Here is a 25,040-nt window from a genome sequence, read left to right on the forward strand (position 1 = left end):
AGCACAACCAGGTGTGCCCAAAAGTAAAAAAAAGTTTTTTTAATTAAATAAACTTTTTTTGCACCAAGCATTGGTTTACAGCTGAATCTGTATTTCAGGAGCATGAATTTGTGAATTTGTGCCTCTATATGCATAAGCCTCCCATACCTGCTACTGAAGTTGGAGCACCATTCCCATTATTGGATTCACCCTTCCTAGGCTTACTCCATGCCCAGCTCACACCCCCTCTGCTCTTATTTTCTTAAACAGCACATAACGGTTCTGACACCATTCCCATTCTTCTAGCACCATTGGTTCTAGCGCCATTGGTTCTAGAGCTTCCCGTAATAGTTTTAACACCATTCCCATGATAAGATTCCCCCCTTCCTTTTTTTTTTGTTTTGCTTTTGGGGTTACACCCAGTGATGCTCAGGGGTTACTCCTGGCTCTGCACTCAGGAATTACTCCTGGCGGTGCTCAGGGGGCTCCATTGGATGCTGGGGATTGAACCTGGGTCGGCCATGTACAAGGCAAACACCCTCCCCTCTGTACTATCGCTCCATTCCAGATTTCCCCTTTCTAGGCATACCCCACCCCCAGTTCCTGCACCCTCTGCTCTTATTTTCTTAAACAACATGTAATGCAGCCGTTTTGTTACTTTGATTTTTAACTACAAATAGCAGGCTCATTCTATGCACCATCTTACGGCTACATCTGAGACTCCAAATGGAACAGCACTGATGCGCTCAGTACTGACTTAGTAAGTGTCTGCCCTGTGTCAGGCCTGTCTGTGTTTGGAACCACTGTCAGGTCGCCTAACGCTTGTCTTCTCTCTGTGGAGACAGCACTAAGCTTGTGATGACCCAGGAACCCCTTTAAGAGCTCCTCCCAACAGAGAAAGCTGCACCCCTGTCCCTCAACAAGTACTCAGAACACACACGTGCGGCAGGACTGCCTGCTCTGAGGAGAAGAACCCCGGGAATAGTCTTCAGTTTTGACAAGCGCAGAGCAGTGTGACAAGAACTAGCCTGTCAGCTTGGGAAGGCCGAGCATTCAACCGTGGTTATAGATGTTTATGGAAAACTTCCAGGAGATCATGTAGGCCAGCCTTCAAAGAATCTAAAGAATGTAAATTATCAGACCTGTGAATGCATTCCTGGCAGAATTTATAAGGCTCAGTTAGAAACTGTTTAAGGGTGGGGAGGGCTGGTTTGCAAATATTTAGGAGAGGCTTACCTGGCAGGGACTAAAGAACAATCTTTCCTCAGCTCTTTCCCATGTCGGGAGGAAAGATTAAGTCACGGTATCCCAAGCCCCATATCAACAAGGAAGTCAAGAATTCAAAAACAAATTGTTGATTCCTAGAGTTCTCAATTGAGCTTTGAGCTTCATTCATTCATTCTTCCAATGCACAGTGATTGAATTCCTACTAGGTTCAGGTTATGGGAGGACCAGGGTGAAACGGGTTGAAGAACAATGGACCACAAAGATGAGGATGGCTCTGACCCCAAAGAGTTCACCCTCCTCTAATCTAACTCTCTTGTGAACTGATAGTTACTTGCCTGCTTGCAAACTCATCCTTTGCTTCTTTGTAGAACCGGGAGTAGCTTCAAGTGATGCCACCAATATTGAATGCAGCATCCAACGAGATGGAGATAGCTATGTGGTTCATGGCAAGAAATGGTGGAGCAGCGGTAAGTGTCCAGTCAGTCCTGTGTCATGTGTTGTCCGGAAGTGAGAGATACTATTTGTGTCTGTGATGCATGATCCCAGATCGTTAAATTGGAAGCATCTTCAAATTCAGAAATAAGCAATAAAAGAAAGGCATTTCAGCCTTGCAGTTCAGTGCAACTTGGATCAGATGGGAAGGCATCATGTTAAGTGAAATAAGTCAGGGAGAAGGAGAAATGCTGGATGAGCTCTGAGGTAGAGAGAGAAATAAAACAAAGGACTAGACAGAATTAAATGATGGCGAATCCTTGGCCTTTGATCACGAGACTGAGATGATCAAGCAGTGGGTGGAATGGAGGGAGGCGGAGAGAGAGTAAGGGAAAGTAAGAGGAAGACCAGAAGTAACATTTAAGAACACTGTGTGGGGGAGGGGTGGAGCGATAGCACAGCAGGTAAGGTTTTCGCCTTGCACGTGGCAGACCTAGGTTCGATCCCCAGCATCCCACATGATCCCCGAGGACTGCCAGGAGTAATTCCTGAGTGCAGAGCCGGAGGAACCCCTGAGCATCACTGGGTGTGACCTAAAAAGCAAAAAAAAACCAAACAAACAAACAACCAACCAACAGAAAAAGAACAGTGTAGAGAGACTTGGACACTTTGATGATGGTGAGGATGCTGTAAATTTATACATCAAAACCATTCATATTAACACTGTTATAACCATGTTACTGAAACTACAGTAAAATTTTTAAAAGATTAATTTCAAAATATTCTTGATTAGGTAATGTTTGTAATTTATATTTTTGGTGGCACGAAAGATTCGATGAAGGATCTCACATACGAAAGACATGCTCCTTACCACTATTAAATTTGTTCGGGAAGCCACACCCAGCAGTACTTAAGGTCTACTCCTAATCCAGTGCTCGCGGGTCACTCCTGGTGGTGCTGAGGGGGGGCAGGGAATAGCGGGGATCAAATCTGGGCTTCCTGCTTGCAAAACATGCATTCCAGCCACTGTGCTGAATGTTTGTTATGTTTTATGTTGTTATTTTGTTTTATTATGTTGTTATGTTTATTCTTATGTTTGGGCCATACCCAGTGGTGATGGAAGTGAATCCCTGTTTGGTGCTTAGAGGTTGTTTGCAGAGGTTCTGAGAGAGCCCTGAGGTGCTAGGGATCAAAACTGGGTCTCCTGAATGCAAAGCTTACGTTGAGCACTTTAAGTTATCTCCCAGGGCCCCTCAAGACTAACTAAATTTGGGGCTGGGGCAATAGCACAGTAGGTAGGGCGTTTGCCTTGCACTTGACCAACCCAGGTTTGATTCTCAGCATCCCATATGGTCTCCTGAGCACCGCCAGGAGTGATTCCTAAGTGCAGAACCAGGAGGAACCCCTGAGCATCACCGGTTGTGACCCAAAAAGAAAAAAAAAAGACTAATTAAATTTTATTTGGTTTGGGAGCCACACCTGGCTCTGTGCTCAGGGGTCACTCCTAATGGTCTCAGGCTAACATATGTGGAATGGGGGTCTGGACCTGAGTGGACCAAGAGCCAGGCAAACACCCTTCCCGCTGCTCTGACCTTCCTGATGTTAATTTTAGAAGCTAAAAAAAATTTTTTTTAACAGTTTGTGAGATGGGTTGGAGCAATAGCACAGCGGGTAAGGCATTTGCCTTGCATGTGGCCAATATGGCCAACCTGGTTCGATTCCTCCGCCCCTCTAGGAGAGCCCAGCAAGCTACCAAAAGTATCTCGCCTGCATGGCAAAGCCTGGCAAGCTACCCGTGACGTATTCAATATGCCAAACACAGTCACAACAAGTCTCACAATTTGTTGTGAGATGTTACTGGTGCCCACTCGAGCAAATCGATGAACAATGGGAGGACAGTGCTACAGTTTGTAAGATGTAAAACTAATATGAATACACACTATTTTTTGAAGGTCAAAAAAATCTTTATTATTATCCAAGTACCTTTGAAAAGATAATTGTACAAGTTAGCGCATGAAAAACGGGCCTGGGGCAGCCCTTGCCGGCCCTGGCCTGAGAAATGTACATATTTACATGGGCCCCCTGAGCTGTGGGCCCGGGGCTGGAGAGGCTGGCCCAGCAGGTGCTGTGGCCGGATCCGCGCAGCTGAACCAACACTGTCAAAGGTATTCGGTGACGTGGACAAGCAGAGGCCCTGGGCCTGTCCTGGAGAGACCACAAGGAGACCAGGAGGCGCAGAGCCTGGCTTGAGTGCTAGGGTTAGCCTCAGGGGCTTCCCAAGTATTGCTCCGGAGGCAAGGGCAGGCTCCCTCCTTGCCAACAGGGGTCAGGAATACACACTATTTTTAACTTTTGTAATTTCTATCAAAATTAAATTTGAATAAGCGAATAGTACACAGACTACCATAATGTACATATAATTATTTTTCAAAGAGAAGCTGTCTATGGTATTAGGAATAATTTCTTGTGTTAGATTTTTGTTGTCTAAAAGTCCAAAATTTAAGTGAAAAACAAGATGCTTTGTACACAGACAATTTATTGTTTAGTCAACGCTCAGTAACAAAGTCTCATAAGTGGGTGAAGACTTTAGGAAGTTATAAAAACAAGATCTTTGGGAGAGAGAGGGAAAGAGAGGGAGGGAGGAGAGAGAGAGAGAGAGAGAGAGAGAGAGAGAGAGAGAGAGAGAGAGGAGAACACAGGGGACACACTTGCCTTACTTGCCTTACTTACATCCTACTGACCCCTATATATGGTCCACTCACTACCGCCAGGAGTCACTCCTGAGCACTTCCGAGTATGTCTTACAAACTAAAATAAAGACTAAAACAAAAACAAAGCACAAAAAATAGAACCAAGGATGACTTGAGGATTGTTTCTAGAGTTTATGTAATAACTGCTAACACTTTTCAGCATTCTAACTTGTTACTAAAGAAAGCTGATAAATATAGACACTTACCAGGAATTTATCAAAAGGGCCTAACATGCTTTTTTATGTATTTTCTGTTGTTCTTCATTCGTTTTTCTGGGTTCTTACAAAAATCCCTTACAAATTAAGAAAAAGGAGGTGTGGATGGATAAAGACACATTTTCCTAGATAGGTATTTAAATACAAAAATGATGGAGGATTTTATAGACAGTTACTTAAATACTAAACTTTTGCTAGTTAAGCCCTAAATTTCTTCAAATTTTGATCTCTTGAAATAATTATAGTGCCTTTAATAAGACACTTCCTATCCATTTATGCCTCTCGGAGAGCCCGGCAAGTTACTGAGAGTATCCCACCAGCATGGGCAGAGTCTGGCAAGCTCCTCATGGTGTGTTCGATATGCCAAATACAGTAACGACAATAGGTCTCATTCCCCTGACCCTGAAAGAGCCTCCAATCGTTGGGAAAAGACGAGTAAGAAGAGGCTGCTAAAATCTCAGTACTGGGAGGAATAGAGATGTTACTGGTGCCCGCTTGAGTAATTCAACGATCAATGGGATGACAGTGATACAGTGATAATAAATCTTATTAATCTCCTTTAGATAGCCTGAATTCATAGCGTACTGTTATTTATTCCTATTACTAGCTCTGTTTCTCTAAGCTGTTTATTTTAATGCTTTATACATTGGGGGATTGGTGAGGGGGGAGGGTTGGGGCCAAACCTGCAGGTGCTCAGGGCTTATTCCTGGCTCTGTGCTCTGGAGTGACTCTTGGAGGTGCTCAGGGGACCATAGGTGGGGCAGAAGATCCAACTATGCCTAGCTGCATGCAGGTGCACAGTTTTTGTGCAGGACTACCTCTCCAACCCTCTGCTTGATGCACTTATTACTTTATTGCCTGCCCTTGATGTCTACCCCCGGGCCCCCTTCGACACCTTCTCTGTGATAAGTTGCGAGCGCAAAGTTTGAGGTTTGAGCTTCAGAATGATGCAGATGGTCTCTCAGAGAGAGGCAGAGCGGGTTGGCCTTTAAATACTGAACGTGCTGGTGGGCTCGGTGGGATTTTCTGAATCGAAAGGAATCTCCTCCACAGGGGGTCTCTGCGGTCGCCAGGGCCCATATTTCTTGACGGCCTTCAGGAGGTGACTCCTGAAGGAGGCCCCCATGAAGACGTATAGGACGGGGTTGAGGCAGCTGTGGAACAGCGCCACGCTCTCTGTCACCTGGATGGCCACGTCCATGCGTTTGCTCAGGTCACAGTCCGTGATCAGGGCGTAGATGATGTCGATGGCCTGGCAGAACTTGACGATGTTGTAAGGCAGCTGGGTGGCAATGAAAACCACCACCACGGCCAGGACCACCTTGAGGGGGCGAGATTTCTTAATGTTGGGGGTCCTGAGGAGCGTGCGGGCTATGAGGAAGTAACACACGGCCATGATCAGCAAGGGCACGATGAAGCCCAGGAAGATCTCCAGCATCTGGATGGATGCCTTCACCGACGTGCCCAGGTGGTAGGGGAAGATGGGCACGCACCTGTCCTTGTGGTTGACGTTGTAGAACACCAACTGCGGGATGCTCAGCAGGATGGCTGCCGCCCAGACACAGAAGCAGAGTAGCCGGCCCCTTCTCCCCACGTCCGCTGGGCCCGGGATGCGGGTCACTGCCGAGTGTCTGTCGATGCTGATACAAGCCAGGAACTGCATGCCAGAGACGAAGTTGATGGTGTACAAGGCTGACGTGACTTTGCACATGGCTTTCCCCAAGACCCACCCGTGCGCTGCGTTCACGGCCCAGAAGGGCAGCGTGAAGAGCAGGAGCAGGTCGGCCACGGCCAGGTTGAGGATGTACACGTCGGTCTTGGTTTTCTGTTTCTTGTGAAAGGCGTAGGTGGCCACCACCACGGAGTTGCCCACCAGCCCCACGACGAACGTGATGGCGAAGAAGGTGGGCAGGAAGATCCTGGCAAAGCTCCGGACCTCCTCCTTGATGCAGATCAGCTCGTACTGGCTGTAGTCATGAGTCCCATTCAGCTCGTGCTCGTCGTAGTCGTAGTCGGCCGACTGGTTGTGTTCCAGAGCCATGGCTCAGATCTGAGTGGCAAAAGGACCCAGGAGAGTCACTTCACTCGTGCCTCAAAAAGAATACTTTTTGTTTGTTTGGGTGGGGGGGTGGGGAATGCAGCTGGCAGTGCTCAGGGCTTACTCCTGGCTCTGCACTCTGGGATCACTCCTGGCTGGGCTTGGGGAACCATAAATGGTGCTGGGTATAGAACCAAGGTTGACCGCGTGCAAGGCAAATGCCTACCTGCTGGACTATTTCTCTGGTCCCTCAAACGGAACACTTTTTGCTTGTTTGTCTTTGTTTGGGGGCCACACCCAGGGATGCTCAGGGGCTACTTTCTGCCTCTGCATTCAGGAATTACTCCTGGAGGTGCCATATGGGATGCCGGGAATTGAACCCGGGTCAGCTGTGTGAAAGGCAAATGCCCTACCTGTTGTACTATCCCTCTGGCCCCGCTTTTTGAAGTCTAGTACATGTTTGATTCTCTTACTAGAGAACAGATTGCTGCTCTGATGCAGGAGAGCCTAAATCAGCCCCCACAGACTCACTCATGGAAGCCGCACAGAGTCTGTCCCCAAGAGGAGCTTCTCCTGCTCCTGTTTCTACAGGTCCGTGTGCAGGAGCGGGGATTGACACAGGGAAGAGGAAAATGAAACCCTGCAGACCTGGACCAGCTCTCAGAGGGCTGGAGAGCGTGCTTGGTGTGTGGGAGCCCTCGCTTCAGGCGACGCCCAGCACCCCAAGCACTGGGAGCAGCCCTTCCCCCAAGTAAGGAGCAGCCCCAGAGCACCAAGGGGGTAAGTCCCCCCCAAATACCCTAAGGTTTAGGTTTTTGCCTTGCATACGCGGCTGACCCAGGTTCAATCCCCAGCATCCTGTATGGTCTCCCGAGCACTGCCAGGAGTCATTCCTGAGTGCAGAGCCAAGAGTAACCCCTGAGCATCACCGGGTGTGACCCAAAAAGAAAAAACCAAACAAACAAATTTAATTTTATTGCTCTGTGAGGTTTGGAGGGGGTGTTGTGGAGGGGAGGTACACGCTATGCCTGAGTAGCTCTATTTCCCTCAATTGTTCATTTTACCACATTATTTCCCTCTCGGAGAGCCTGGCAAGCTTCCGAGAGTATCCCACCCATAAGGCAGAGCTTGGCAAGCTCCCTGTGGCGTATTCGATATGCCAAAAACAGTAACAATAACGGGTCTCATTCCCCTGACCCTGAAAGAACCTCCAATAAGGCACCATTGGGAAGGACGAGTAAGGAGAGGCTGCTAAAATCTCAGGGCTGGGATGAATGGAGATGTTACTGGCACCTGCTCGAGCAAATCGGTGAACAACGGGATGACAGTGATACAGTGATACCACATTATTTACCACGTATGTACTATACTGTGTCTGTAGTCGTTAACTTTTAATTGATTTGCCAAATGTGTTAAAATTAACTTGTCAAATTAAGTGGCACTGGGGCCAGAGAGAGAGAGAGTACAGCTGGTAGAGCACTTGACTTGCACACAGCTGACCTAGATTTGATCCCCAGCATCCCAAAAGGTCCCCTGAGGACCACCAAGAGTGATTCCTGAGTGTAGAGCCAGGAGGGACCCTTGAGCATTGCTGGGTGTGGCCTAAAATCCACCCCTTCCCAAAAGAAATTAAGTGGCTCTTCGGGATTTTTCTTGAGTTGGTGCTTAGGGGTCATTCTCGGTGGTATCTGGGGATCATTAAGTGCCAGGATTTGAGCCTGGGTCTCTGCATACAAAGCGTCCACTCCAGCCATTTGAGCCATCTCCCCAGCCCTTTAAAAAAAAAAACCAAAAACAAAAACCTTAATATGAGAAGATAGATCTCAACTACAAAAGAAAGGGAAATCTTTTAATCCCTCTTTTGTGGTTCCAGGCAGTACATTGACAATGCAGATGAAAGTCCATTGTTTAAAAAATCAACTTCTTTTCTATGCTAAGTTGCTTATACATGTATCATAAATGTGACGCTCAATGTTGCATTCCCTCGCTCCTTGGCTTCTTCCTCCCACACCTCAGCCAGGCCACGGTTAACTTTCCTCCGACTTCATCCTCGATTTCCTTGTTCCTAAATTGTGATTGAACATCCCAAGGAAGTCCCAAATCTCGTGTGTGAGTGTGTGTGTGAGTGTGTGTGATTGTGTGTGTGATTGTGTGAGTGTGTATGTATGTGTGAGTGCGTGTATGAATATGAGTGTGTGGTTGTGATTGTGAGTGTGTGCATGAATGTGTGAGTGTGTGTATGCGTGTGAGTGTATGTGAATGTGTATGTATGTGTGTGAGTGTGTGTGATTGTGAGTGTATACATGAGTGTGTGTATGTGTGTGAGTGTGTATGAATGTGAGTGTGTGATTGTGAGTGTGAGTGTGTGCATGAGTGTGTGTATGTGTGTGAGTATGTGTATGTGAGTATGTGTGTGAGTGTCAGTGAGGGTGAGTGAGTGTGTGTGATTGTGAGTATGCGTGTGTGCATGAGTGTGTGTGAGTGTGTGTATGAATATGTATGTGAGTGAGTGTGTGTGATTGTGAGTGTGAGTGTATGCATGAGTATGTGAGTTTGTATGTGTGTGAGTGTGAGTATGTATATGTGAGTATGTGTGTGAGTGTGTGTGAGTGTGTGTGATTTTGAGTGTGAGTGTGTGCATAAGTGTGTGTGATTGTGTGAGGGTGAGTGTGTGCATGAGTGTGTGTGTGTGGCCGTGCTCAGTGATGCTGGGGCTACTCCCGGCTCCGGGTTCATTCTCAGTGGTACCTGGGGCACCCTGTGGTGCCCGGGCTCCAGCCAGGATCCATCCATCCAGCCCGTGTGAAACCCACCGTGAGCTCTCTGGCCCGTCACCTCCTCCTTCGAATCTGCTTTCTTGAGCACAGTCCCACAGTCCCACCCTCATTCCCCTTCCCTGGCCCACCTGGGTACCTCCCCGACTCTCTCCTGCCGTCCTCACTTTCCTCCTTCCTTGTCCCAGACACTCTCCTCACGGCCACCACAGTGCTGGGGCTCCACAGTGTCACCTGGCACGCCTCTGCTGCTGTCACCTGGAAGACCCTTCTCTGCTCGAGAGAGACCCTGCCAGGCCGTCTGTGACCTCTTCCAGCACCACAGGCAGGAATGGGATTCAGTAGCCAGCACCAGACTGCAGCACTGGCCTGCACGTCCCTCATTCCCTTCCTTTATCTGACAGTTCCTGCCCTTCCCTTAAAGGGCGGCTCCTCCTGGCCCTGTAATTATTGCCTGGGCAGCTCAAAGCACCAACCCGCTGCTCTGGTTTTTTTTTTTTTTTGATGGGGGAGGGGTCACACCTGGCAACGCACAGGGGTTACTCCTGACTCTGCACTCAGGAATTATCCCTGGCGGTGCTCAGGGGACCATATGGGATCTCGGAATCGAACCCGGGTCGGCAAGGCAAATGCCCTACCCGCTGTGCAATTGTTCCAGCCACAACCAACCCGCTGCTTTGGGAGAGATGCTTCCTGACTGTCTTTCCCTGGTACGCTCTTACATTCCTTCAGAGTGTATCCACCCCAGGAGCTGATGTTTGACATTACTGCCTCAGACTGCCCACCACGGTACTCAGTACATATTTGTCTAGCTAAAGCTCTGCCAGCCGTTGCTCTAGAATGGACAAGTGTGGTGCCAGGAGTCTTGTCTTTCACTGTGGAGTCCTTTGGCTCCATCGTGAAGAATTAAGCGTGATAAGCTGGCACACAGACCACACGTCTGTTCACACGGCTGTTCCCACACGGACCCATGTCAGCCTTCATCATGAGTCTTGGCTTGCTTTCCCCTTAGCCTTCCTGTCTCCCTTGGGATATTTTAGTCCTCGGAAGGATCTGAGCTAGCTTTCTAAAGTCTTTCATGAAATGACTGCTTTCAGAATGGTGGCTACACTTTCAGAAGAATATTCTTCCAGGGCTGGAGCGATAGTACTGTGGGTAGGGCATTTGCCTTGCATGCGGCCAACCCGGTTTTGATTCCCAGCATCCCTTATGGTCCCCTGAGCACTGCCAGGAGTAATTCCTGAGTGCAAAGCCAGGAATAACTCCTGAGGATTGCCAGTTGTGACCCAAAAAGCCAAATATATCTTCCAGCGCCAGGGAGAGGGCTCAGTGGGATGGAGTGCATGCTTTGCCATCCCCTCTGGCCCTGCTGGGGGATCCCCCCCTCCAAATAAAAAAAAAAGAGTATTTAGATTTGTTCACTACTTTTGGATGAGTAAGCCAAGGAGGACCCCCCCCTTCCCCTGACCCCAAAAGGGAGGCTACCCCACAGAACTGCCTTCAGTGTATCAGATAGACTCAAGGCACATTTTTTTTTTATGGCACATTTTCCACCCTGGGATTAGCTGACACGCTCCAAAGCAGAAGCTGCCTCTGAGCTCCCTTTTCTTATGCATTAATGATTAACACAGTCTGAACTCTACCCTTCTCTTTTACTGCAATCCCTGGAATCTGATAAGGAATAATCTGGCCCAGTGATACAAAGACATTCAGGAAGTTTTTTTTTAAATTTTAATTAAAATTTTTTAATTAAAAAGACTTCTGAAAAATTAAAAAAATTTAATTTTTTTAATTAAAAAAAAGAACTGGAGAATTCCACTTCAAACAGGAGTGAAGAGCAATGCAGACTCTTTGCAGAAAAGACCCTCCCGGAAGATACACGTTCTAATGCCTTTATGATGATACCAAGAACAGAAAAATTAGTGCTTGTAAAAGAAGCCGCTCCCTCCCCCCAAAATGATAGAGTCAAACGTGTTATCTCATTAACCAGGCTTTATAAGCGTGTAATGGCATTATAAATAATTCTCCCGGTTATATGCAGATGTTTAAGGTTAAAGCATACAGCTGTTTCCAAAGAACTTTTTTTTTTTTTGCATGTAGAAATGTTCAAACTTTTTAGCTCAATAAATATACGGATAGTCTCTGGGCTTAAACATAACATCATTTCCAAGTCAGACAAATGAAAGAAAAGAAAAGAATAAAATGAAAAGAAAGTAAAAGAAATGAAACCCCCAAACCAACCTGTCTCGGTGGGCAGAGAGGACCGTCTTGAGTGAAGGGAGTCGTCTAAGGACCTCACTCAGGCGACTTTTGTTTTCGTTTTTATACCCGCCTATCTGGCACCCAAGAGGGCTTTCCTGAAATTCACCTCGGGAGCAGCAGTGCCTGCTCCTTTGTTCCGCTTCTAAGCATCCTGTGAGGTCAAAGCCAGATCGTGAAGTGCTTCCCTCGTTTCCCAAACCTCGACCTTTTCAAACTTCGCACTTAGCTGAAGGGAAGCAGAAAGCGTCGGGTGGTGCCAGACCACAGGAATCTCTGCAGGAGCTGCTCCTGGGAGAGCTGCAGCATCTGAGAAATGCGCTTTGATTCTTGTCTAGGAGAGAAAGTGAAAATGATCATATCCCAAAGAGTTCTCTGTTGGAAGAGTCAGGGAGTCAAGAACGGACTTCTGAGTAATCCTTAGGCAGGACACACACACACACACACACGCACACGCACACACGCACACACGCACACACACGTATATTGCATATATTACATCATTTAATAGTTTGCACTTAATTAGCCTCCTCTGTGTCTTCCAAAGTTCTTGCCTCCCTGTGACTTTTTCCCCTGCAGATACAAACCTTCAAACGGGGCTGATGTGTCCTGCTTCACAAAGTTAAAGCGAGAGATTGAAGGGACATAGATGCCGATTTAGCCCTTTCTCATATTTGCATAACGGTTCTTGGTTATTTTCTCCCACGCAGCCAGACTGTTCTCCACCTGCAGAAGTTAGTAGTGGGGGCCCAGCCGTTTCTCCCCCGAGCCTGGCTACCCCTTTCCCACCACCCAGGAGAGGATCTAGTTAGTGGGATTCAAAGTGGGTGATAGCACTCCTGGCTGTATGAAGGGTGCAGGCATGATGACCGCAAGCGACCCAGTGCCAGGGTCACTTTTTTTTTTTACAATTCGTAATATTCCTTATTTATTAGAATCTGAAGATGTCCATATTACATCAAATATAAATATATATTATATTTACATTTCCTTCTTAGCTTTCCAATTTAGATGAGTGTATTTATAGGTAATGCCACTAACGTCATCTCTATTCTAATCCTCAGTGCAATTGGCATTTTCCTTCCATTAGATGCAGATACGATCAGCCAGCATCTGAAAAGAGGTGTCCTATCCTTTTTTAAAAAATAAAAGTCAAGTCTGGTTATCCATGAACTCAGATCTAAGAATTTTCTACAAGAATTTTTTTAATGTTTTGTTTTATTAGTATTTCAAAATACCTGAAAAATGTGGTCCCTTTTTGCAGGATTTGGTCTCTACTTGGGGACAAGAAAATAAAATATGCAACTCAGAAAGGAACAGAGCCCAGAGGAAAGAGAACCTGCTTGTTAGCTCATTAATCTGTTTAGTAAAGATCTGTTGGAAATGTCTGAATGCTGTACAGTATCATACACGAGGGAGCTTCAGCCTCCCGTAGCTGGTATATCCTCTCTGAGATGGCCCCGGCCCCACAGTCTGGAGCTGCCTCTGCGGCCCTGGCACTGGGTCACTTGCGGTCATCGATGGTTTTAATGAACTCCACTGCTGCCGTGAACTGTATCCACCAATAGGACTCCTCTCCGGAAAGACAGCTGGCATAGAAGCTGCTGATATACTGAACCGTAGACAGCCTTGCACATGGCCAACCCAGGTTTAATCCCCCAAATCCCATATGGTCCCCCAAGCACCACCAGGAGTGATTCCTTAGTGCAGAGCCAGGAGTAACCCCTGAGCATCGCTGGGTGTGACCCAAAAAGCAAAAAATAATAATAGTAATAATAACATTGTAGCACTGTCCTCCCATTGTTCTTTGATCGCGTGGGCCCAGTAATGTCTCCATCCTGAGACTTGTTGTTACTGTGTTTGGCATATTGAATATGTCACGGGTAGCTTGCCAGGCTTTGCCGTGTGGGTGAGATACTCTCGGTAGCTCGGGTCACATCCAGCAGTGCTCAGGAATCACTCCTGACAGTGCTCAGGGGGCTAGATGATGAAACCAGGCTCAGCCAGCCGCAATCTGGGCAAGCACTTTAACCCCTCTACTCTCTCTCCAGCCCATCCTAGCTTTTGAAACAGTGGGTGGAAACCCCATTTGGAGCCATAGCTTTTTAAATTTTTTTTCCTTAAATTTGTTAGGGGCCAGAGAGACAGCACAGGGGTTACACCTCTTGCCTCCCCAAGCACCCTCGGACAGATCCCTGAGCAGGGAGCCAGGAGTAAGACTTGAGCAGAGTAGGACGTGGTCCCCAAGTAAAAAAAAACTGTAGCACTGCAGCACTGTCCTCCCAGTGTTCATCGATTTGCTCGAGCGGGCCCAGTAATGTCTCCATTGTGAGACTTCTTGTTACTGTGTTTGGCATATCGAATACACCATAGGGAGCTTGCCAGGCTTTGCCGTGTGGGCGAGATACTCTCGGTAGTTTGCCGGGCTCTCTGAGAGGGGTGGAGGAATCGAACTCGGATTGGCCAAAAAAAAAAAAAAAAACCCTTCTAAAAGTAATTTGTGGTCTATTATCAGTAAATGTTTGGTTTGTGTACCTGTTTTAGATAGCTGTCTACCAGGGGTCGCATAGAAACTTTCCAGGTTAAAGGAGCAGCAAAGTCTACGTAGCCAAGTTCTCGATTATTCTCCAGTCTATGTGCAAGCGCCTCAGCTCCACTTGGTTAGCCGCCCGCTGTGCGTGCACTCGTCATCTGCTTGTGGCTGAACCAGCTCGTTAAGAAACAGGGAAGGGGTGGGGCGGGGGGGTGATGGGAGGAACCCGGGGACACCCGTGCTGGGAAATGTACACTGAGGGAGGGATGGGTGTTGGAATACTGTATGAAATCCAGTCATGAACAGCTTTGTAAATAAATAAATACAAGTTTTAAAAAGAAATATAGAAATTTAAAATGGGAGAAAAAAAGGAAACCCTTTCTTCACAGAGGTTAAGGAAAAAAAAAAGAGAGAAACAGAGGCCTGGGGCAGAGCAATAGTACAATGGTGAAGGTGCCTTCCTTGCATGCGGCTGGACTGAGTTTAATCCCTTGCACTCCTTGAGCCCCCAGGAGTGATCCCTGAGCACAGAGCTGGGAGTCAGGTGTGAGCACAGAGCTGGGAGTCATGCCTGAGTACAGAGCTGGGAGTCAGGAGTGATCCCTGAGCACAGAATCAGGATTGATCCCTGAGCATTGCCAGATGTGCTCTCCTCCCACTCCCCTCCCACCCCCAAATGGCCTGGATTGGTGGCATTTGCCTTTTTCCATGTGGCAAATACCCCTCCAGAGCACTTCAGGCCATCCAGAGGTGGAATTGCTGAGCCAGGAGCCTCATCAACTCTGGGCACCTCTGTTGTTTCCCGTGACTGCCCACTGCCCTGTTACTCTGCAAAGGGCCAGGAACGTGCTCCCGCCTAGCCCATCCCTCCTCCCTCTCACCTGGGCTGGTTTTGATTTTATGGATATTGGGGGCAGGCAGCAACCCAGGACCCCCACTTTTAGCATGGCTGCCGAGGTCCCACAGGTCTGCGCCAGCCTGTGTGACTCTGACCTGTTCCCGGCTCCCGGCCCCTTGACCTGCTTGCGTGGTCCCATCAGCCTCCGTGCTGCTAACGGAATGTCCTGGCGCCTTCCTCCTTGGGGCTTGGGGAGTGAGAGACTCTCCTATCTGTCTGGAATGTGCTTCCTCTGCATATTTGCAAAGCTCGCTTCCTCTTTGTCCAGTCCTTTCCTTACTGAGACAGTCTCTGACGACCTGCTTACAAATGCCCCTCAATTGCCCACGTTTCAGTGAACCTCCCTACAGACTTGCTGGGTGATAGAATATCCTTTATGTTCTAATTCATGTTTGTTGTCTCTGATCCGTATTAGAGACAGAAACTTTAAGCAGCAGGGACTTTTCTTAGTTCACTGACAGACCCCCAAGTGCCTTGAATAGAGTCTGGCACATAGTAGGTGCTCAGTAAATATTTTGCATGAATAAATTGCCCTGGCCTTGCTTTGTCTGTTACCCTGTTTCACTTGCCATGTATCTTTAATGACTAGTTTTCTCCTCACTGCCTCCACTACTAGCATGGATTTAACCTCTTCATTCCAACAGTGCGATAAATCTACACAACACAGACTTCTAGACCTTTGCACATTCATGATGTCTATCACGAAAACACACTTTCTTAAGCTGTGGGCCACACCCCCCCATGTGCATCATATAACTTTTAAACCTATTTTTTTTGTTTTCAAAGACATTTATTTATGATTTATTTGCAGCAAGTGTTTGCTTTGTGTGGGTAGGCTGAGTGCATTCTTTGCATTCGGGAGTCCCAGGTTCTATCCTGGGTACCACATGTTCCCCCAGGCCCTGCCAGGAGGAACTCTGGAGCACCGAGCCCTGAGTAGCCCTTGAGCACTGCCAGAAGTGGTCCCCAAACAGAATTTGTCCTTTTTATATACCTGTATGCTCGGAGTCAGGTAAAAAATCCTCAAGTGAAAAGGAGCTATGAGTGAAAAAAGTTTAAGAAGCCCTGAATATTCTTGTTCTACTTTTTTTTTTTAAATTTTTGTTACTAGGTCACATCTAGCGATGCTCAGGATTTACTTCTGACTTTGCACTCAGGGATTAATCCTGCTATGCTCAGGGACCAAAGAGGATGCCAGGGATTGAACCAGGGATTGCTTGCAAGGCAAACGCCCCACTCACTGTACTGTCGCTCTGGGCCCCTCTTGTTCTCCTTTTGCTCTCTAACTCCAATCTGATTCAGTTTCAACTTTAACATTACTTAATTCAGGAAACCTTCCTGAACTCTCTTAGGTTAGATCAGATTTACTCTGGTACAATCTATTGCTGATACTGATTTTTGTCGGGGGGCCAGGCGTGGAGGCACTCCAGACAATGCTAAGGGGTTACTCTTGGCTCAGCACTTGGGAACTATCCTGGCGGTGCTTGGGACACTGTACGGGATGCCAGGGGTGGAACCTGAGTCGGCCGCGTGCATGTAGGCACTCTACCCGCTGTACCGTCGCTACCACTCTTATTCCTGATACTGAGTTTTCTATTGTCATTGTATTCTGCTCTATTCTCAACGTTCAGCGTCATGCGTTACTCTTGGTGCCAGCTTACTGAATGGTATTTAAATAATGGGATGAACAAATTAATTTGTGTTTAAGGAACCTCCTGTATTTAAGTATCCTCCACAGACTTTTACGTTCAGCCCCAGGGCTGGGCTTGAATACAGACCTTCAGTCTTAAACTATTTCCACTGTATTACATTTCATCTCTTTTCTGCCTATGATTCCATACATGCCATCTGTTTTAGAATCTTGAGACTTTAGACTATATTCTATCTTTCAAATAGGTATTTTTCCTTTGGCTGACACCTCTCCCAGAAAATCACGTGCTTTCTTGTAAGTAGGATTTTCTTCTTGTGAATTTGTTAACATCATTGGAAGGTGTACAATCTTTTGGCTGACTCAGACATGCCTGGCCCTTGGAGCTGAAAGGATCTCAGACTCAACCTACTTCAGGTGATACACGGTGACCCACACCAGGGCAAGCCGCCTGAAGACAGGGAGAAGGTCTGGCCTCGTCCTCACCCTTTCTCAGCAGCCCCGTTCTTGGTTTCACCATCCACAGCCCTCCCCCTCTCCCATAGCCAATTGTCATCTGACAGTAGCACAGTAAGACCCTGTAAGAGGGAGAGATCGCATGCATATACTTTTTTTTCTTTTTGGGTCACACCCAGCGATGCACAGGGATCACTCCTGGCTCTGCACTCAGGAATTAATCCTGGCGGTGCTCAGGGGACTATATGGGATGCTGGGAATCGAACATGGGTCGGCCACGTGCAAGGCAAATGCCATAACCGCTGAACTATCACTTCAGCCCCGCATGCATATACTTTATAGTGTTACCACTATTCTACTTTAGTTATTGGCATTACTGCCAATAACTGTCTCACTGCGCCAAATTTATAATTAAACAATATTGTCAGTTTGCATGCATAGGAAGAATATGAATCTCTACAGGGAGCGATAGCACAGTGGGTAGGGAGTTTGCCTTGCATGAGGTTGACCCGGGCTGACTCCAGTTCGATTCCTCCGCCCCTCTCAGAGAGCCCGGCAAGCTACCAAGATAATCGCGCCCACACAGCAAAGTCTGGCAAGCTCCCCATGATGTACTCGATATGTCAAAAACAGTAACAAGAAGACTCACAATAGAGACATTACTGGTGCCCGCTCGAGCAAATCAATGAACAACAGGAGGACAGTGCTACAGTGCTACAAGTACTGTCAGGGGGCTTGGGCCATTCACTGGGCATCCTGGAGCTTATTCTCCCACAGTGAAGAGGGATGACGGAGCTTTTCTCTGCTCTAAACACACCTGGAGGAGCTGATGTGAATGGGGGTGATTTGACAAAGGATGAAGGGGATTTCTTGAAATATTTTTCAGCTCAAAGGACAGGAAAAGGCATCACTCAGCCACCTTAGGCTACTTTTTCCAAATTCTTCCCTGATGTTTCTTCACTGTCTTCATTTGTGGTGCTAGTGAAGACTTACTCTACTCTTGGGAAGTCCCTCAGAGCTGGGCCTTTATGGTCCCAGTAAGCTGTTCACCTCTACCTGCCTGGAGGGAGCTACCCTGCGCCTGACTTAGACTCATCCTTCCTCTCGTCCTGTCATTTTATTCAGAAACGTATGGAGCGTTGTTTGGGTCATCTCATGATTTCTCTCCACTGTTCTTATTGCCAAGAGTCAGCCTCAACCTTTGCTCCTGCGCCTTCATTTCCTTCTCCAGCACCTGAGACATGTAGCTCGCTGCCAGAATCATGTGGTACACACCTGCCTGTCAGACTAGTGCAGGGCTCACTCGGAATTCAGGAGCCTCCCCACTCCCCAGTCACAAGCCATCCCTCATCTAGTCAGGTGCCTACTACGCTCGGACCCCCAGACCCAGCCTTACCATGGCCAGTGCCTCCACTTGGTGCAGCAAAATGGGCTTATTGCAGAAGTCCACCAGTGGCTTCAGGATGCTCAGCATCAAGGGCCAGACCCGCGTCCCATAGCACAGTGGTAGGGTGTTTGCCTTGCATGCAGCCAACATGGCCAACCTGAGTTCGATTCCTCTGCCCCTCTCGGAGAGCCTGACAAGCTACCGAGAGTATCTCGCCCGCATGGCAGAGCCTGACAAGCTACCTGTGACGTATTCGATATACCAAACACGGTAACAAGTGTCACAATGGAGACGTTACTGGGCCCACATGAGCAAATCGATGAACAACGGGAGGACCGTGACAGTGACAGTTCGACAGTTCTTACTGCATCTTGAATTTGGATGGTATCTGAGTTTGTGTGTGTGTGTGTGTGTGTGTGTATGTGTTTAAATAGGCATTGTTGCTAATTTTACTCACCATAAGTAAACTCAATATAACTTCTGGTAAGATGATATTAGATTAAGTCCACTTTTACACAATGTACAGAGCTGCTATTTCTAATATAGTTTGTCATGGCAAAATACTGGAAATAGTCTAAAAGGCCTATAATAGTTGACTGGTAATCCAAATTAGGATACGACCAAATATTCTCTAGCTACTAAACTTTATACTGTGTATAATTCCCCCCTTCCCCTTTCATACACAAAGATAGCATTATTACTATTCACCCAAGAGAATAATCCTAGAGTTCCTTCCTGTAAGTGTGTGGAGGCTTCCTTTGTTTCTGAAAGTTCTGTTTTATATGTATATTACAGTGGACTTAAGTGTCCCCTGTGGACTGGTTATTGTTCGCGCCCAGTTCTTTGAAAAATACTGCACTATTTACAATGACAAATCTTGCACAGCTCTCTTTCCATTCATGGACACTTTTATCTGTATAAAAAAATCCTAGAAGTTGGGTTGATATAACACGGGGTAAATCAATCTGTAATTTCAGGGCTGGAGAGGGAGTAGGAAATAAGGCACTTCCCTCTAATGCAGTGGACACAAGTTTGATCCCTAGCACACAAATGATTTTCTGAGCATATCCGTGTCACTCCTAAGCCCAGAGCCAGGAACAAGCTCCTGAGCACAGGTGGGTGTGCCCTGAAACAGAACGAACATTGTGGGGGCCCCACCTGGCAGTGCTGGAATTCAGGGGACATAAGAGTTGGGATGAACTTGGCCAGGTTCGTACTAGACATGTACGTACTTAAGCCACATCTCCAGTCCCTGATGAATATTCTGTGCAGGTGGAAATTTCACTGTGAAATGGAGCTTAACTCTTATTAGTTTATTATAGTTTATAATGAAATGTTAGGATTAAAAGACCAAGTGAAGTCTAAGTACTTGATTTTAGAAATTTGGTACCGATAAATGAAGAAACAAAGGAAGCTTCCACACACTTACATGAAGGAGCTCTAGGATTATTCTCTTGTGTGAATAGTAATAATATTTTGTAGTAATATTTTTGTCATATCCTAATTTGACTTACCAGTCATCTATTTTAGGCCTTTTATACTATTTCCAGTACTTTGCCATGACAAATCAACTTTGTGGATGTCGAAATGTACTTCATATTTTGTAATTGTTTATACCACTTTTTTTTTTTGCTTTTTGGGTCACACCTGGTGATGCTCAAGGGTTACTCCTGGCTTTGCACTCAGGAGTCACTCCTGGCGGTGCTCAGGGGACCATATGGGATGCTGGGAATCGAACCCGGGTCGGCCGTGTGCAAGACAGACGCCCTACCCGCTGTGCTATCGCTCCAGCCCCAATTTATACCACTTTCTTACTGTTATCACACACCACATCTTTACCCGCATCGTGTCTTTCTCTGAAAATTCATCTTCTTTTCTTGTCAGAAAATGATTTTGTGTAATAACCAGTGGTGGCTTTGAAGAGCCCCAGAAGTCAGGCAAATACTAGGAAAATTGAAGTCATAAAATTTGTTTATAAATAAACGGACATGGCTAGTATCATGTGGAGTGAAATGAGTCAGAAGGAGAAGGACAGACATAGAATGATTGTACTCATTTGTGGGATATAAAAAACATAGTATGAGGGGTTGGAGGGATAGCACAGCGGGTAGGGCGTTTGCCTTGCACACGGACAACCCGGGTTCGATTTCCAGCATTCCATATGGTCCCCCGAGCACCGCCAGGAGTAATTCCTGAGTGTATGAACCAGGAGTAACCCCTGTGCATCGCTGGGTGTGACCCAAAAAACAAACAAACAAACAAACAAACAAACACATAGTATGAGACTAATACTTAAGGACAGAAGAAATAGGGGCCAGGAGAACTGGTCCACGGTTAGAAGCTTGCCACAAGGCAGAGGGTAGGGGCTGCAGTTAGGATAGAGAAGGGACCACTGTGAAAATAATAGTTGGAAACGATCACTCTCAACAAGAAATGAATGTTGGGGTCTGAGCAATAGCACAGCGGGTTGAGCATTTGCCTTGCACACAGCTGACCTGGGTTGGATCCCCGGCATCCCCTATGGTCCCCCAAACACCACCAGGAGTAATTCCTGAGTGAAGAGCCAGGAGCAACCCCTGAGCATCACCAGATGTAACCCCCAACCCTCCCCCCAAAAAGCCTTAATAAACAAATAAAGCTCATTAAACTATATTCTTAAAAAAAATGCATTCTGAAAGTAGATAGAGATATACATGATAACATTTTAGCGCCTGTCTTGCAAACCGTAATGCCTAAAAGGAGAGAGAGAGAGACAGTAAAAGAGAGAGCGAGAAAGAGAGAGAGAGAGAAAAGAACAGAGACAGAGACAGAGACAGAGAGACAGAGAGAGAGTGCCTGCCCTCGAGACAGGATGGGGATGAGAGAAGTGGAGGGAAACTGATTACATTGGTGGTGGGAAATGGACGCTGATGAAGGGATGGGTGTTGGAACATTGTTTGACTGAAACTCAATCATGAACAACTGTGTAACTGTATCTCATGGTGATTCAATTTGAGACAGAGAGAGGGGAGAGGGGGAGAGGGAGAGAGAGAAAGAGAGAGAGAGAGAGAGAGAGAAATTAGGCAAGTATCAGGAAGATGACAATATGACAAGTCCAACCTGAGCTACTCTTGGCATTTGAGCAGTCCCGGAATACTGCAATCTGGATTAAGAACAGATTTATTTTATCTCTGCTGTGTGTTCTCATTCATGAAGGCCTGGAACAGAGCAGATATATTTGTTTTCCAGACTATTCAGATTTCCTCTCATATATTTCATTTGTGACATTTGGTATCCTGTTCATTAACTAAAACAATAAAAAAAAGAGTAAAAGTCTCTTTAGAAGGACATTTCAGCTGCTGCGCCTGCCAGATTCTGCTTTGGTCTAAGATGAGATGATATATCTGCAGGGAATTTTCCAATTTTCTGAAACATCAAGGTTAAATCAAAATATTTCCAAATTGATAACTCAGATATTCATCCTCACTTCCTCTACATAATGACCTCAAAAGGAGAGCCAGGTTAGAGGTTTTATTTTTTTTAAGAGTCTGAATCTTTTTTTTTATTAATTTTTATTAGTGAAACCCATGAGGTACAGTTGTAGACTTACAAATTTTTGTGCTTGGGTTTTAATTATACAATGATCAAACACCCATCCCTCCACCAGTGCCCATTTTCCACCACCACGGATCCCAGTATCCCTCCCACCCCCCATCCCCCCATCCCCCCCTGCTTCTGTGGCAGGGCATTCCCTTTTGTTCTCTCTCTCTCCTTTTGGGTGTTGTGGTCTGCAAAAGAGGCATTGAGTGGCATCATGTTCGGTCCATAGTCTACTTTCAACATCCATCTCCCCTCCTGGGAGGATCCTCCAAACCCCTTTATTTGGTGCTCCCTTCTCTATCTGAGCTGCCCTTTCCTCTAGAATGCCCAGCTGACCTCTAAGCCATGGAGTAATTCTCCTGTTACTCATCTCGGCTATTCTTGGGTATTAATCTCCTATTTTGTTACTTTATGTCCCCCAGATGAATGCAATCTTTCTATGTCTATCCCTCTCTTTCTGAAGAGTCTGAATCTTTTTCCATATTAGATTGAACAAGCAGAATCAAATAATTATTTCCTTTATTTTAGTTTTTAAAAGTTACCTGGTACCTTAAATCTTTGAGGGCACTTGAAACAATGGCAACAATTTTTCATGATCAATAGAACAAGGCAAGACATGCTATTGGGAGATATTGAAGAAAGTATGTCTTCTTCTGAGTATTTGAAAAATCAGGCCTCAGACTAGAGTTTAAAGGGATTGTAGGAGAAAAAAAATGAATTTTGAAGGATTTGGCTTCTGGTTTCTTTGGATTATGATCCATAAAGCCTTAAAATATTTATCCAGAAAGCTCCTTTTTGCCAGGTTGGAAAGAATTAGAAAGAAAAGATCTTAAGTAAAAGCGAGGCTGATATCACGCCGTATGATTTCTCAGAAGTATGCCCACCAAGGAGAGAACATTTTATATGAGAAAGGACCTGCAAGCCTGGAGACGTCTAGGCATTGTTCCAGACTTCTGAGAAAGAGTCAACCTCGGCCGCTTCCCGCCCTACCAACATCTGTTGAAAAATGAAAAGTGAGCTATCTTGCAAAAAAGAAAAACAAAAGCAGTAGAATTCCTTCAGGATTTACTAATGCCTATTCAAACCAGGACTGACTCTCTAGAAAGTAAACAATGATGACAGTGATGCACAATCTGAAAACTCAGAATGAAATAGTTTGGGCAGTTGGACATGAGTCAGCGTCAATTTGTACCAAGTACTCTCACCATTTAAAGTTACGCGTTTTCTGTAATTGTTTATACCACTTTCTTTTCTGTTATTGTTATGATGGGTCACATCGTTACTCAAGTCGTGTCTTTCTCCATTCATCTTCTTTTCTTGTTCGAAAATGATTTTGTGAAATGACCATGTGGTATAAAGAGGCTCAGAAATTAGGCAAAGACCAGGAAAAATGAAGTATTGAAGTTAGCTAATAAATGGATGGACATGGAGAGTATCATCCTGAGTGAAATGAGTATATATATATATAGTATATATATATACATATATAAATATTTATATATCATATCAACTGTTTCACTGTCATCCCATTGTTTATGGATTTGCTTGTGCGGGTGCCAGTAACGTCTCCATTCGTCCCAGCCCTGAATTTTTTTTTGTTTGTTTTTGCTTTTTGGATCACACCCGGCAATGCACAGGAGTTACTCCTGGTTCATGCAGTCAGGAGTCACTCCTGGCAGTGCTCAGGGGACCATATGGGATGGTGGGAATCGAACCTAGGTCGACTGCGTGCAAGGCAAACGCCCTACCCGCTGTGCTATTGCTCCAGCCCCCTGCCCTGAGATTTTAGCAGCCTCTCCTTACTCGTCCTTCCCAACGCTGCTGTATTGGAGGCTCTTTCAAGGTCAGGGGAATGAGATCTGTTATTGTTACTGTTTTTGGCATTTCGAATATACCATGGGGAGCTTGCCAGGCTCTGCCATGCAGGCATATATTATATCTGATATAATATATGACTATATGTAATATATAATTATATGTTTATATATAAAGTATATGCATAAATATAAAACACCTAGGGCCAGAGAAAGAGCTTAGTGGGCTGGAGGCATGCTTTGCATACGGAAGGCCTAGGTTTCAAGCCTGGGACCACACGGTTCCCTGAGTGTGGACAGAAGAACCTCCCAGGCACTGATCCAGAAGTAGCTCCCTGAGAGCACTGGCCATGACTCAAGAGCAAAAGGCAAACACACACAAGAGATCACGTGGACAACAGTTTCCCTCCCTTTCTCTTTGTTGCTGTGATGGCTACGCGCTTGGTTCGGTGCTTGCATTTGTGACTGTGGAGCCTGCCGGGGGCCACATGCTTTAATTGTGCTTTCACCCCTGCCTGTGTGCACACGTCACCCACTCAGCTGCCACACCAGGAGTTCCACATCGCAGAGCCGCTGGGACCCTGCTCAGTGCCCCTGGGGAGCCCAGGAAGGGAACTCATGCAAGGGAGCTTGCAAGGGAGATGCCTTGAGCCACTGAGCCAACCCCCAGGTCCCTAAGAGCTAAGATCAGTCAAACCTAATTTGAGGGCCTGGAGTGATAGCACAGCAGGTAGGGCATTTGCCTTGCAGATGGTCAACCCGGGTTCGATTCCCAGCATCCCATATGGTCCCCTGAGCAACGCTAAGAATAATTCCTCAGTGCAAAGCTAGGAGTAGCCCTGTGCATCACCGGGTGTGACCCAAAAAGCAAAAAAAAAAAACCAAACAAAACTAATTTGAAGTAAAGTCTTCCTGGAGTTAGGACCCAACAAACCCCTCACACATTGACAATGTTCTGTGTTAAAAATGCATATGCAGGGGGCCTGGAGCCATAGCACAGCAGGTAGGGCGTTTGCCTTGCACACGGCCAACCCGGGTCTGATTCCCAGCA

General features: G+C 46.4%; 2 protein-coding genes across 3 annotated transcripts in view; one reads left to right on the forward strand and one right to left on the reverse strand.

Annotated features, from left to right (window-relative positions):
• ACAD11 (acyl-CoA dehydrogenase family member 11) overlaps positions 1-25,040 on the forward strand; it is a 92,803-nt gene that overhangs the window by 43,563 nt on the left and 24,200 nt on the right. Inside the window, exon 13 of the mRNA XM_056129670.1 lies at positions 1,575-1,673. Within this exon, the coding sequence (XP_055985645.1) occupies positions 1,575-1,673 (99 nt within the window). The remainder of the gene's footprint in view (positions 1-1,574; positions 1,674-25,040) is intronic.
• ACKR4 (atypical chemokine receptor 4) lies at positions 3,727-11,748 on the reverse strand. 2 transcript variants are annotated; one of them, XM_056129675.1, is made up of 2 exons: positions 11,657-11,748; positions 3,727-6,653 (listed from the first exon to the last, which is right to left on the reverse strand). In XM_056129675.1, exon 2 carries the CDS (start codon positions 6,642-6,644, stop codon positions 5,592-5,594), a length of 1,053 nt encoding a protein of 350 aa, XP_055985650.1. In that variant the 5' UTR covers positions 6,645-6,653; positions 11,657-11,748; the 3' UTR covers positions 3,727-5,591. The 2 variants fall into 2 exon arrangements, with proteins under 2 accessions (XP_055985650.1, XP_055985651.1); XM_056129676.1 differs by lacking the exon at positions 11,657-11,748 and adding an exon at positions 9,547-9,640.

The sequence above is a fragment of the Sorex fumeus genome, unplaced genomic scaffold (genome assembly GCF_029834395.1).
Source record: "Sorex fumeus unplaced genomic scaffold, SorFum_2.1 ptg000072l, whole genome shotgun sequence".
Classification (NCBI taxonomy): domain Eukaryota; kingdom Metazoa; phylum Chordata; class Mammalia; order Eulipotyphla; family Soricidae; genus Sorex; species Sorex fumeus.

Bases quoted from the DNA above. Each gene is read 5' to 3' on its own strand.
- ACKR4 (XM_056129675.1), bottom strand. From the start codon at position 6,644: ATGGCTCTGGAACACAACCAGTCGGCCGACTACGACTACGACGAGCAC.